The sequence below is a fragment of the Panthera tigris genome, chromosome C1 (genome assembly GCF_018350195.1).
Source record: "Panthera tigris isolate Pti1 chromosome C1, P.tigris_Pti1_mat1.1, whole genome shotgun sequence".
Lineage (NCBI taxonomy): Eukaryota > Metazoa > Chordata > Mammalia > Carnivora > Felidae > Panthera > Panthera tigris.
Genome location: NC_056667.1, coordinates 19,609,553 through 19,622,405, shown reverse-complemented (window position 1 = coordinate 19,622,405; position 12,853 = coordinate 19,609,553). Strand labels below are relative to the sequence as shown.

At 53.1% G+C, this 12,853-nt stretch overlaps 1 protein-coding gene across 2 annotated transcripts in view; it reads left to right on the top strand.

Moving 5' to 3' along the window:
• The window catches only part of CRYBG2 (crystallin beta-gamma domain containing 2), a 28,611-nt gene extending 16,476 nt beyond the window's left edge, over nucleotides 1-12,135 (top strand). Inside the window, exons 9-22 of one of the 2 annotated variants that reach the window (XM_042996655.1) lie at nucleotides 91-217; nucleotides 460-495; nucleotides 846-982; nucleotides 1,139-1,265; nucleotides 1,549-1,688; nucleotides 1,786-1,912; nucleotides 2,147-2,179; nucleotides 2,270-2,382; nucleotides 5,765-5,894; nucleotides 7,226-7,365; nucleotides 7,718-7,841; nucleotides 8,721-8,879; nucleotides 10,246-10,405; nucleotides 10,509-12,135. In XM_042996655.1, coding sequence (XP_042852589.1) covers nucleotides 91-217; nucleotides 460-495; nucleotides 846-982; nucleotides 1,139-1,265; nucleotides 1,549-1,688; nucleotides 1,786-1,912; nucleotides 2,147-2,179; nucleotides 2,270-2,382; nucleotides 5,765-5,894; nucleotides 7,226-7,365; nucleotides 7,718-7,841; nucleotides 8,721-8,879; nucleotides 10,246-10,405; nucleotides 10,509-10,597 — 1,642 coding nt within the window. In that variant the 3' untranslated portion in view covers nucleotides 10,598-12,135. The remainder of the gene's footprint in view (nucleotides 1-90; nucleotides 218-459; nucleotides 496-845; nucleotides 983-1,138; nucleotides 1,266-1,548; nucleotides 1,689-1,785; nucleotides 1,913-2,146; nucleotides 2,180-2,269; nucleotides 2,383-5,764; nucleotides 5,895-7,225; nucleotides 7,366-7,717; nucleotides 7,842-8,720; nucleotides 8,880-10,245; nucleotides 10,406-10,508) is intronic. The other variant, XM_042996656.1, reaches the window with a different exon arrangement.
• Nucleotides 12,136-12,853: the final 718 nt, after the last annotated feature.

The following is a 12,853-nucleotide window of genomic DNA, read 5'->3' as shown; positions in this document are numbered from 1 at the left end:
ACTTCTTCCCTCTAAGCCTTCCCCCCATCCACCAGTCTGTGTCCCTTGGGTATCTGGGATACAGCCGCCTCTCTGCCTCCCCCCCACCAGGTGGCTGCTGTACCCTAAACCCTTCTTTGAAGACACTCCCTACATCCTGGAGCCTGGAGAATACCCCACCTCGGAGGCCTGGGGTACATCAGACCCCAGTGTGGGCTCCTTAAAGCCCATGAGATTGGTAAGGGGCAGGTGGTCCCAAGTTACCTTGTCCTGGAGCCTGGGGGAAGAAGCAGGACCTGGGAGCTGCTTCTGGGAACGGGGGCTGAGGACAGGGGGAATTAACCCAAGGAATGGGGCAGAGGGAAGTCATGGGGTTGGCCATTTTTAGGGGGGTCTCAGGATCAAGTAATTCCTGAGTCACCAGCCCCATCTGTCTTCCTCTATCTCTGGGCTGGTGTCTCAGCTCTGTCTCCTCTGCAGGGCTGCCCAAATGTGGAGAAGCCAGGGGAGCCCAAGGTAAGAGTCTGGGCTGCAGGGTCAAGGAGGGCCTTTGGGTGGGTTGTGTGTATTTGTATGGCTCTCATAGGCTGAAGTGGAAGACAGGAGAGGAGAGTGCTGGGAAACAGAAGCTGAGAAGCTGGGTCTGGAAGGGTGGAATCCTATGAGCTCACTGGGAAATGGCTTCTGATGTGTAAGGACCAGGTCAGAGGTCAGAGAAGAGGCAGGAGTTACCTAAGGGAATGGAGTTCAGTGAGAGAGTAGGAGGACTTAGCTCTGGGCTGACGCTGGGCAGAGCCATCTGGGCTGGCTGAGTGTATTTGGGTCCAGATGCCTCCCCACAACCCTCCCACCACCCTTTCTGCCAGGTTGTGGTTTATGAGGCCACAGGCTTTCAGGGCCAGAGCTGGGAAGTAAGCAGAGACATCTACAACCTTCAGCAGCCAGAGGACAGCCAGAGCCCCCACCTGGCCTCCGTGGGGTCCCTGCGAGTTCTTGGGGGCTGGTGAGGACTCAGAACCTTTCCTTCTACTTCATCCTCCCTTCTGGCCTCTACCCTCAGAGATGGGGAATGCCCCGGGCTGCCTAGGGGTGGGGGCAGCTGTCTTACCCACCCGAGGTCCTTCCCTGACCCTGTCTGTCTGCCTCTGCCTTTCCCCAGCTGGGTGGGCTACCAGAAAGCAGGCTTCCGGGGCCACCAGTATCTGCTGGAGGAAGGGGAATATCCTGATTGGTCACACTGGGGAGGCTATGACGAGGTGCTGACCTCCCTGAGGGTCATCCGGACGGTAAGCAGGAGCAACTGGGCCATCCCTCTGCCTGTGGGTACAGGCGGACTCCCCCCAGTACAATCTGTTGAGCGAAGAGTTTGTGCTCTCTTTCCCTGTTCTCCAGAGCAGCTGGAAGTGTTCCCTGAGGTCTAGCTTCTCTCCGGCCTGCTGCCTTTCCCCGGGCCACACTCACTGATCGCCTCATTCCAAAGTCCCCTGGTGGGCTGCGTCCGCGGGGCCTGGGCACTCCTTGGGGTTTCCGTGGGTGGGAAGGAGAAACCTGACTATCCCTGGGGCCCAGGACTTCGGGAACCCGGCCGTGGTGCTGTTTGAGGCCATGGACTTCGAAGGGCACGGCGTGGAGGTGAGCGAGGCATTGCCGGACGTGGAGCTGGCGCGACACGGCCCCCACACGCAGGCCATCCACGTGCTCAGCGGCGTGTGAGTGACCCTGGCTCCGGGAGCTAGGCGGGTCTGGAGCGGCTCCAGCGGAGAAGCCGGCTTCGCCCTGCTGACCCGCGCCCCGTCCTTCCTGCAGGTGGGTGGCCTATGAGAAGGTGGGCTTCTCCGGGGAGCAGTACATCCTGGAGAAGGGCGTGTACCGCAACTGCGATGACTGGGGAGCGGGCAACAGCGCCCTCGCCTCGCTGCAGCCAGTCCTGCAGGTGCGTGCCGGCGGTGGGGCGGGGCCGTGGGGGAGGGGCTTAGTGCCTGGGAGGTGCCCCCGCGGTGGGGGCGGGACTGGAAGAAGCCGGCTCGGCGCGCGTGGGGCGGGGCCTCTGGGAAGGGGCGGAGCTAATGCCTGCCTGAGAAGCGGGAGTGCCGTGGAAAGGGTAGGGAAACTGAGGCTAGAGTCTGGCACTCTCCTTGAGTCTCGAAACTTTGGGCCCTCCCTGCAGGTCGGGGAGCACAATCTGCACTTTGTCTCAAAGGTAAGGAGCCTGTGGGGGTCTGTCTCCTTTTCCCCATTCTCTCCCACTGCATCGCCCTCCATTCTCATCTCTTTCTGTCTCTACCTCCAGATTCAGTTTTTCTCCGGCCCCAACTTCCTGGGCGACCACATCTCCTTCGAAGATGACCAGACCTCTCTGCCTGCCTCCTTCCAGCCCCAGTCCTGCCGTGTCCATGGCGGCAGGTGAGGACGTGGGGGGAGGTGGGAAGTGGGGCGCACCTGCCCAGAAGTGCTTAACTCAGCTTGGAGATCTGGGCTGCAGGAAGGTCTTTCAAATGATTTCTTTCCTTGGGCTTCCTTGAGATTAGCTATTTTGTCCCGAAGCATTCAATCTTAACACAAAGTAAAATAAAGTTTTAATGGAAAACCTAAAACTTGACGGTATAATATAAAGAACCCCAATCTAGTTTCATGTATCTCTCTGCCTTGTCTTGTCTTGTCTTGTCTCTTCTCTTCTTTTCTTTTCTTTTTAGTGGAGGATTTAAAATCCCCAACCCTTGGGGCGCCTGGGTGGCTCAGCTGGTTAACCATCCAACTCTTGGTTTCAGCTCAGGTCATGATCTCACAGTTTGTGTGTTCGAGCCCCTCATCGGGCTCTGGGCACTGGGCTGTCAGCTCCGAGCCTGCTTGGGATCCTCTCCCTCTCTCTGCCCTTTCCTTGCTTGTGCTCTCTCTCTCTCTCTCAAAACAAATAAATAGACCAAAAAAAAAAAAAAATCCCCAACCAAACATAAAGTTTCACAGGTAAATACTTCAATATATATCTCTAATAAGAAAGAAACCCTCCCAACCCGCATAGCCACAGTTTATTATCACATCTTCTAAAATAAATAACTTGTTAATATTACCTAGTACCCAGTCTATGTTCAAATTTCTCCCATTGTCTCAAAAAATGCCTTTGTGAAATTGGTTTCTTTTTCTCAGAATCCAAACAAGGTCCACACATTGCTTTTGGTCAATTGGTCTTTAATTTATAGTAGTTCCCCTTCCTTCCCTTTGTTTTATACCATTTGTTTGTTTAAAGAAACCCAGTAATTTACCCTATAAGTTTCCCATCTTCTGTATTTGGCTCATTGCTTCCTTGTGGTGTCTTTTTTTTTTTCCGTTGTGCCCCATATTTCCTGTAAACTGGTAGATCTGAAGGCTTGATGAGATTCAGGGTGTTTTCTTGGCAAGAAATCTATGTAGGTGGTACCCTGTCCTTCTTACTACATTACCTCATGCACAGGTCTGTCTGTCCCACCTTTAATGATATCAAGATGCCTACCTTATAAGATCTACAATTTATCTCTCACCTAATGGTTTTAGCATCCACTGGTGATATTTGCCTAGACTCACTATTTCTTTAGAGGTTACAAAATGATGGTTTTAAGATTTTGGGTATTCCTTCTATAGATGTTATCTGGAATACTTCCATAAAAAAGAACTTTCCTTTTCAACTATTTGCTTACCTGAAATAGTTTATACAAAAAAGGCAGTTTGCTCCTTTTCCAAGGATCAATTCTCTTGATCGATTTCAGGATAATTTCTGAACTGGTGCCCTAGCAACCTCGAGAGCTGGGTAATGAAGTATTGTTTTTTAAGTGTTGTTACGAATGCATGGATTTATATGCAATTGAAATGTCTTAGTGCATTTATGTGCTCTAATCATTCTATCTTTGGCAAATGGGAGCCCCTTCAAATTGCCTGCTTCTGAGATGACTCCAATAGTTTTTTGTGATTTCCTTGTTTTTCTGGTACAATAAGATGCTCTAGGATCACTTTGTACATTTTTCCCCTAAACTTGGAATCAGTTATGTACCAAGGGACTCTGATTCCAATGGTATTTAGATGGAAGCTGGGTGTTTCAAAACCATAATACTAAATTACTACTAACAGCATAAAGCAGTGAATGCTGTTTGAGGCTTCTCCGTGGTTCTTTTTGTCCTCGGGACATTCACTAAAATCCCTTTTGGTATGAACAGTTCAAAATATCATTTTTAAGACATTTGAAATAATACTTTTGTGTGTGTGGTTATGCCACCAACCTGATATACAGTTAGGTTCATTTGTTTTATTTAATTTATTTACATTTTTAAGAATACTTTTCATTTTTATTTATTTATTTTTTTTAGAAAGAGAGCATGCACAAGTGGCGGAGAGGGGCACAGGGGGAGAGAGAGAGAGAGAGAGAGAGAGAGAGAGAGAGAGAGAGAGTATTTTAAGCAGGCTCCATGCTCAGTGTGGAGCCGACATGGGGCTCGATCCCATGACCCTGGGATCATCACCTGAGCTGAAACCAAGAGTCACAAGTTCAACCGACTGACCCACCCAGGCACCCCTAATTGTTTTTGCATTACATAAAGCATTTACAATATCCCTGTCTTAGCTTGGGCTGCTAACAAAATATCATAGACTGGGGGTGGGGGGTGTGTTTGAACAACAGGAATTTGTTTTATCACCGTTCTGGAGGCTGGGAAGTTCAAAGTCAAGGTGCAGGTTCATTTGGCTCTCCTGTGAGGGCTTGCTTCCTGGCTGGTAGATAGCTGCCTTCTTCCTGTGTCCTCACCTAGTGGAGACAGCACTTCCTCCTCTTATAGGGACACTGTTCCCATCATGGGGCGCCACCCTCCTGACCTCATGTGAACCTTCCAAAGGCCATCATTTTTGAGGTTAGGGCTTCAACATGTGAATTTTGGAGAGACATTCAGTCCAGAACAGTTCCAAAGCCAAGTCAGTCAATAAGATCTATCTCTATCCCTGCGATCTTTCCCCCCGTCCTTCCCCATAGGTAATCTTTTTATTTTTATTTTTAGTGTTTAGTTAATTCATCTATTGGTTTTTTTTATGAAAATATAAGCAAATATACTCTCTTACATAAATTTGCATCTAACTATAGAAACCAAATATATTTGTTGCCCTTCTCCCTCATCTTCTTACACAAAAAGAAGCATACTACAACCTGGTGAGTATACTGAGGACCACTGAATCATACAGAGTGAATTTTATGGTATGCGAATTTTATCTCAATTTTTTTTTTTTTAAGGGAAGCATACTATAAACGCTGTTCTGCACCTTTTTTCCCTAACAGTTTGGAGATCACTTTACATCCCCTTAAGAGCTCTTTCTCATTCCTTTTTACTGCTGTATTATTATACTCAACACTCTTAGTTGATTCAACAATCCCCCACTGATGGACACTCAGGCTGCTTCCACTCTTTGTCCTTGCAGACAGTGCTGTATGAAGAGCCTTGTGCGTGTGCCATTTCATGTTTTTGAAGGAGGTTTTGAGATTCCATGAAATGGGATTGCGAGTAATTGTGAATAGAGTTCTGCTCGGTGTTGCCAAATTTCCCTCCATAGGGGCAGTAGGATTTCATCCAGTCAGTTCTTAAGTCTTGACCTCAGTCTCTGCTGCTCAGGGCCTGTTCATCCTTGACCTCCCATAGACGAGGGGGGGCGGGGGGGTTGTCACAATCAAGTCTGCATCCACTCTGCTGCATCTCAGAGGGTCTGGGCAGGCCAAGCACAGGACAGGGCAGGCTCAAATACCTACTTATGCCCTCCTACTCTTCCCCTTCCCTAGCTGGATCCTGTTTGATGAGAAGAACTTTGAAGGTGACCAGCACATTCTCTCCGAGGGCGAGTTTCCCACTCTCACGGCCATGGGCTGCCTAGCCTCCGGAGTCCTGGGCTCTCTCCAGAAGGTACCCCTGGTGAGTACCCTTGTCCAGTTCCGGGCAACCACTGAGACAGGGGATGCTGCTGGGGGAGTGTGGGCGCCGAGTCTGTCCTCACTGTCAGCTCAGCTGCTGGGGCTTGAATCCAGTCTTCCTCAGAACAACTCCAGCTTCCCCTGACCCCATGGCTTCAAAGTCAGTTACACTTACTAGAGATTTATTGAGCACCCACTGTGACAGGTCTTGGGGACACTGACACAAACCAGATACAGCCCTGATGTCAAGGAACCCATGACCACACTGACATAACGATTACAATGCAGAGTGGTGTGTCCAGATGTAGAGGTGGTATGGGGACAGTAGGGACTAGCGCCTCTGGGGTGGGCAGGGGACGGCAGCCAGACTGCTGAGGTGGGGCTTCTGTGCAGGAAGGAGTGGAACAGAGAGCCGTCTCTGCTGCGCGGTGGAGGACAGAAGGGTGGGACAAGGCAGTGGGGTTGCTGCTACAGTAAGCCAGAATAAACGATGATGTCCTGCACCAGGGAGGAGACGGAGGGAAGTGACACAGGCCGTGTTAAGGAGTCAGAGTCTATAGGACCGGGTGGGCCCGCTGTTAGAGCACAGCAGACAGCTGACCACTGAGCCCCTACCAGGCTCTGGGCAGTGTTTCAAAGGCTTCCATGCACTAAGATGTTTAGTCCTCACCAAAGCCCGAAGAGGTTTGTTACTACCATCCGCTCCCTTTTCCACATGTGAAACTGAGGCACAGAGAAGTCATGCGACTTGCCCCAGGTCACACAGCTGGTAACAAGCAGAGCCAGGTTCTCCCAGAGGCAGCCCAGCTGCTGAGTCCGAGCTTTACAACTATGTGCTGGGCTCTCAATGCAGACAGACTGGATTCTGAAGCCCAGCTCGAGGGATTTGAGCAAGTGGTTTAATCTTCTCCAGACTCAGTTTCCCCTCTGTTAAGCAGGGATAATAAGAGCACCTACCTTATAAGGTTGTTGAGAAGTTATAACGAGGTCAGGTAAAACACTTAGCACAGAATCTGGTGTGCGGTAAGCCCCGAATACGTGAGAACTGCTATAATTACCCATATTATTGTTATTATTACTGTTCTTAGAAGTACCATGGACTGGCACTAGGGGGAGGTTTGAGGGGACAGTAGGGGGCCCAGTCTGGTATATGCTGCATCTGAGAATCTGGGGGACTGGGGGTGTCCAGGAGCCCAGGACCCTGTGAGGCAGACCTCAGGAGGGAAGAGGGCCTGAAATACTGATCTGGGAATCGGAGTATCTGGAATTGGGGGCTGAGTCTGGCGCCGGGGCTCTCTCAGCCTCACCCCTTCTCCATACCCCTGGCCCCAGCACTTTTCAGAGCCTTCCATTTTTCTGTATGGACTGGAGTGTTTTGAAGGGAAGGAGATCGAGCTGGACAGGGAGGTCCGCAGCCTGCAAGCCGAGGGCTTCAACAACCACGTGCTGTCCGTGCGGATCAGGGGGGGCGTGTGAGTGTGTTGGGGGGGCATAAGGGCGGGGGCTGCTAGGGAGCGAAGGCTGGGTCTCTGGCCTCTTGTCCCTTCCCACCTCCCCTCCACTCCCCACCCCCCTCCAGGAGGGAGGGAAAGGTTCAGGCTAAGGAGGGTCTTGGACCCCAGCCCAGGTTCTCCAGGACCCTCCTCTGCTCTGCAAACCGCCACTTCCCAGCCTCCCTCTCCTCCCTCGGGACCCTAACACCAGGTAGAGAAGTCTCAGCATGAGAGAAAAGGAGACGGAGAATGTTCTCTCATCTGTGCCTCCTCCTCTGTCTGTGTGTCTGTCTGTCTTCCTCTCTGCATCTCTGGCACCTGCTGGACCCAGCTGGGTGCTGTGTGAGCACAGTGACTTCCGGGGACGCCAGTGGCTGGTGGGCAGCTGTGAGATCACCAACTGGTTGACTTACAGCGGGACGCAGAGGGTGGGTTCCCTCTACCCCATCAAGCAGGTGGGTAGCGTGTCGGGTTGTGGGTTTCCCATATTTCCCAAACTCAGCCTTTGTGCATTTTTGTCACAGTTTTGCCACGTCGTCATTCCTCTTGAACCATTATCTACTTAACACTTTTCTCTAAACCAACTCACTTGTTTTTTATACTTCGTCCTTATCCTAAGGGCTGATAACCATAAAATCATGGGTTTGATGTGTATGTATGATTTTTCTTTAATTGACATGATAATAAACACAGTCCCATTGAATTTTTAGCAATAAGTTCATCCACTTAGGGTGAAAAATCATCTCACGTACCAACCGGCAATAATAAGCAGGCCTCACTCTGGGAGACACTATCCACTCCTGAGTTTCTCCGTCTGTGAGCACGTCTGGACCTGTTTCTCATTTATGTGCATGTGCATTGAGGTGGAGGCATGGCCATGGTGTGTGTGTGTGTGTGTGTGTGTGTGTGTCTGTATTCCTGCATACATCCATCCTTTTAGCAAACATGGGGTGTGGGGTAGGCCGGGGGAGGGGCCTGTACATCAGTTAGGAAGCGTGTTTGCACGGCTGTGTATCCGTGTGTTTGTATCTGCCACAAACTTCTGTGCAACCGTGTGGACCTTGGGTGTTGCTGCCACTGCGTCCCTCTGCACATGGCTGTGAGTGTTTGTGGACGCGGAGCCGTGTGGCCGTGGGTGTGCACCACGGATGTGCCCCCCGGTGCGTGGGTGTGAAAGAAAGGGTGGCTTAGAAGCAGGGCCCAGGAAGGGTTCAGGGCATGGAGGAGGGCTTGGGAGCTTGGGATCCTGGCGGGTCCAGAGTTGAGGGTGTCGGGGGCCCAGGTGGGAGCATCCCTGCCCAGGGGTCCCTCACTCAACCTCCCCTGCTCACCAGCGCCGGGCTTATTTCCGCCTCTGGAATACTGCACTGAGGGGATTCCTGGCCATGCCGGACCATGTGGAGGACATGAAGGCGGGCCGTGTGGTGGTCTCCAAGCCCCAAGAGGGAGGCAGCTTCATCTGGTACTACGAGGACGGGCTGCTCAAGAACCAGGTACGAGTTGAGGGCCGGGGACAGGGACCCCAGAGCCTCAGGCAGTCGAAGGCCCATTTCCAGGGGAAATGCCAGCCTGCCCGTCAGAAGCAGGACCTGCCCTTGGGCCAGAGAGACAGAGAGATACACACAGATAACAGGACCCTGGGCAGGTAGAGGATGCAGGCACCAATTCCCTGGGCAGTTCGGGCTCTTCTCTGGGCCTCGGTTCCCCATCTGTAAAACGAGAGCGTTGAACCAGACCCTTCTAAGGGACCTGCCAGCTCTGATATCCTGGGGAGAACTTGGGTCCTATTAGTAATGACAGATTCATGAGGTGCCTGGGTAGCTCAGTCGGTTAAGCCTCCGACTTCGCCTCAAGTCACGATCTCACGGCTCGTGAGTTCGAGCCCCGCATCGGGCTCTGTGCTGACAGCTTAGAGCCTGGAGCCTGCTTCAGATTCTGTGTCTCCCTCTCTCTCTGCCCCTCCCCCACTTGTGCTCTCTCTCTCTCTCTCAAGAATAAATAAACATTAAACAATAATAATAATGATGATAGATTCACTCCACAAACATCTCCCGAGCACCTACTATGTGCTAGGCCCTGTTTTAGGGGCCGGGAATACAGCAGTGAGAAGACGGAAATGACTCCTGCCCTCCCGAAGCCTACATCGTAGGGGGGGAGAGACAGAGACAATTTAAATGAGTCAAATATCTCTGTGTCTTAGGTGATGCGAAGCGCAGGAGAAAAAAGTCTCTAGAGGAGACTAGGGGGTACCGGTAGCTGTGACAAGGCCGACTCTCCCCCAGAGGGTGGCATTTGAGGGAGCCATCTGTGTCGATGTGCGAAGGAAGAGTGTTCCAGGCAGAGGGAGCAAAAGTGGAAAGGCTCTCGGGTGGAAAAATGCTTGGCAGCAGGACTAGAAGGTCCCCCCACTGGCTGGAGCGAGGCGAGGGAGGGAAGGTTACGGCGGTGTGCACCTTTGCAGGCCATAGAAGGGGTTTCGTCTTTTACTTACTCTCCATTTCATAGGTGAGGAAACTAGAGCACAGAGAAGTTAAGTAACAAGCCGAAAGTCACACAGTCAATTAGTGTGTGAGAGCTTGTCCGATGTTAAATCCTGTGCTTAGGGAGTCAGCCATGAAAGTCTTCCTGGACGAGCTACTATTTTTCCAGACGTTTGATGGTCTTTCACACCGAACCCTCACAACAGCCAGCACTCAGGGATTCCCATCCCCAAGGAAAACAAAACTCAGAAGAATTAAGAGATCGGCCCATTGTCACAGTCCACGAGAGCCAGGATTCAAAGCTGGGTGTGTCAAGGGTGTCGGGCTGGAGGAGACCCAGTGGGAAGGAACAGTGCCTGATCACCTGCTGGGGCCTCAGGTGGCCCCTACCATGAGCCTGCAGGTGATCGGGCCCCCCAGCACGGGCTCCAAGGTGGTACTGTGGGCCGAGAGCCGCCTGCCCCGCCAGACGTGGAGCATCAGCGAATCGGGCCACATCTGCAGCGACATGTTCGAAGGCCGGATCCTGGATGTGAAGGGTAAGGGGGCTCGTGTGCGGGAGAAGGCACCTGAGGCGGCTGCGGGCAGTGGAGTCCTCAGCAATCTCTGACCATCTTCCCCATCTCTTACCCCTTCCCACAGGTGGCCGGGGCTATGACCGGGACCACGCAGTGCTGTGGGAGGTGGCCAAGGACCGGGCGTCCCAGATCTGGACAGTCCATGTGCTCTGACCACCCCCACCTCCCAGCCCTGGAGGCTTTCCCTGGGATGAAATGTTTTTATAGGTTTTTTTGTCGTTGTTGTAACATAAGCTATTTTCTCATATGCTCCCAGGTATCTTCATCTTTGTGCACCTCGATATTTGGGGCTGGGGTGCGGAATTGTTCACCTGCCTTCTTTGCCCTGTACTCGCCCTACTTTTCTCCCAGCTCAGGTTCTAGGGCTCAGGTGTAAGGCCTCCCTCTGCCACCAGAGGGAGCCCTGGGCCCAGACTAACCGTGAGTGTGGTCTTTAAAGCTGTCTGTCCCCCCCTCAATTGATGGGTTCCGAGAGCCTGCTCTGAGTCCAGTCTGGCGCTGAGCTGTGGGGCACAAACACGAGCCAAGCCCCTTGGTACCTGCCCTCAGAGAACTCACAGTCCTGTGGCAGATTTTGACAGGTAGGGTGATACACTGAGTGATAAGAACGGAAGTAGAAGGATGCACCGGGGAGGAACCTGAATCACTTAGGGGCACAGGGCAGGCCGCTCGGAGGAAGGGATGCTCCTTCCTGAGGTGTGGAGAATGGGAAGGAGTCAGCCAGGCTATGGGGTGGTACAGGGAGAGTGTTCTAGGGAGGCAGACAGTGTGATGGGGTCACAGTGGGCCAGGCAGGGGAAAAGAGTGGGAGACACAGCATTCGCCTTGCCCACCAGCACTCCTCTTAATTTCCCCCAGCTCCGGTCTCAAGGCCTAGAGACCTGGCCTCTCAGTCAAAGAAGCTAGGACAGGGGGTCTGAGTTCTTAACCCAGCCCAGAGAAGGCAGGACCTAGAAGAACAGCCCCCTCCATCACCCAATTGAGCCAGCACTTCCCTGTCCCTTGGCCAAGGTCTTCTAGGAAGAGGCAGAGACGGTCAAGGCCCTTGGGGGCTTCTCTGGGTCTCCCTTCCCTCCTCATAGCTCCCAGTACCACCACCGCAGACCCAGGAGGGTAGAAGTGGTTGGAGCAGTCGTGCGTCCTTCCCGCCTTCCCAGCCTGGGGTCGGCGGGGAGGAAGTGGACGGCCTCCTCTTCATCCTTCTCAGCACCCCTGCTGGACCAACATCCAGTATCCGGTGAGGACAGGAGGGTGACTGTGGGGCTGAGCCCTTGCAGCTGGGGACGTCCAGGGATGGGGTTGGGGCTTCCTCTGGGACCATCGTGCCCAAACACCCAGGGATGGGTGAAGCAGGTGCAATTAAAGAGGTTGGTGAGGGTGGCAGGCTCTGGGCCATGTCCCTGCACAGGGATCCTAAGGGGAGAGGCCAAGGCACTGGGACTTCGAGGCAGGAACGCTGGGGTTAGCGCCCTCTGGTGCTACCTCTCCTCCTTCCCCTGCATGGGAAGGTCCTTGGCGCTATCGCCAACCTGGCTCTTGGGGCCCAGTGACGTCCAGTGACCACACACGGGACCCCACTCCAAGTACAGGACAACTTTATTGACCTCCAGCTGAGTGGTACTTGCCCCCTGCACATCAGTACCTCCTGGTGTTGGTCATGCCTCCAAGGCACTACCTGTCAATTCCCACAACCTGGTCATCTCTGGCACCAACCCCTCCCAGGGGCTGGGTGGGAGGAGCTTCTCTTGCTAGAGATGGTGGCAGCCGAGCGATGGTCTCAGGGGGCACGGGGCTAGGGCTGAGGCATGTCACCTCAGCTGAGGTAGAAGAACTGGACGAGGATGTTGGCCAGGAAGAGAAGGACACTGCCGCCGCTCAGGCTGCTGAGGGGCGGGGTCGCGCTCTTGGGTTTCTTGGTGGTGGTGGCGGCGGTGGTGGTGTTTCCCAGGACTCCGGTCTGTATCTGCAAAAGAAGAAGTAGGACGAGCTCGGGGCACTTGCAAAGCTCATGTTATCTAGAGACCTAGTTCCCCTACCCTGATACCATAGTTCTCAATTCTCTGTCCCTCATGACCACGACTTCTGCCGCAAGGCCCTGCAAGGACAGTTGGTTGCTTCCTGCCATGACACAGCCAAGGTGAAAGGGGGTTCCTCCTCCCCTTACCACGGGACCTTCCTTTCACCTCTGCTAAGCCACCAGCTCCTCCAGGGCATGGGGGATGGGAACCTGTGGTCTCGGCCCCTGACCTGACTAGCTGGGCTAGGGTCTGAGACTCTGAACCTGTTTCCTCCTCTTCTGAATGAGCCCATCATATAGTCTTGAGGTCCTGTGTCACACGGCCGGGCGGGGAGAAGGTACCTGGCAACGGGTGGGTGGGTGCGGAGGTGGGGAATGTGTGACCTCTTGCT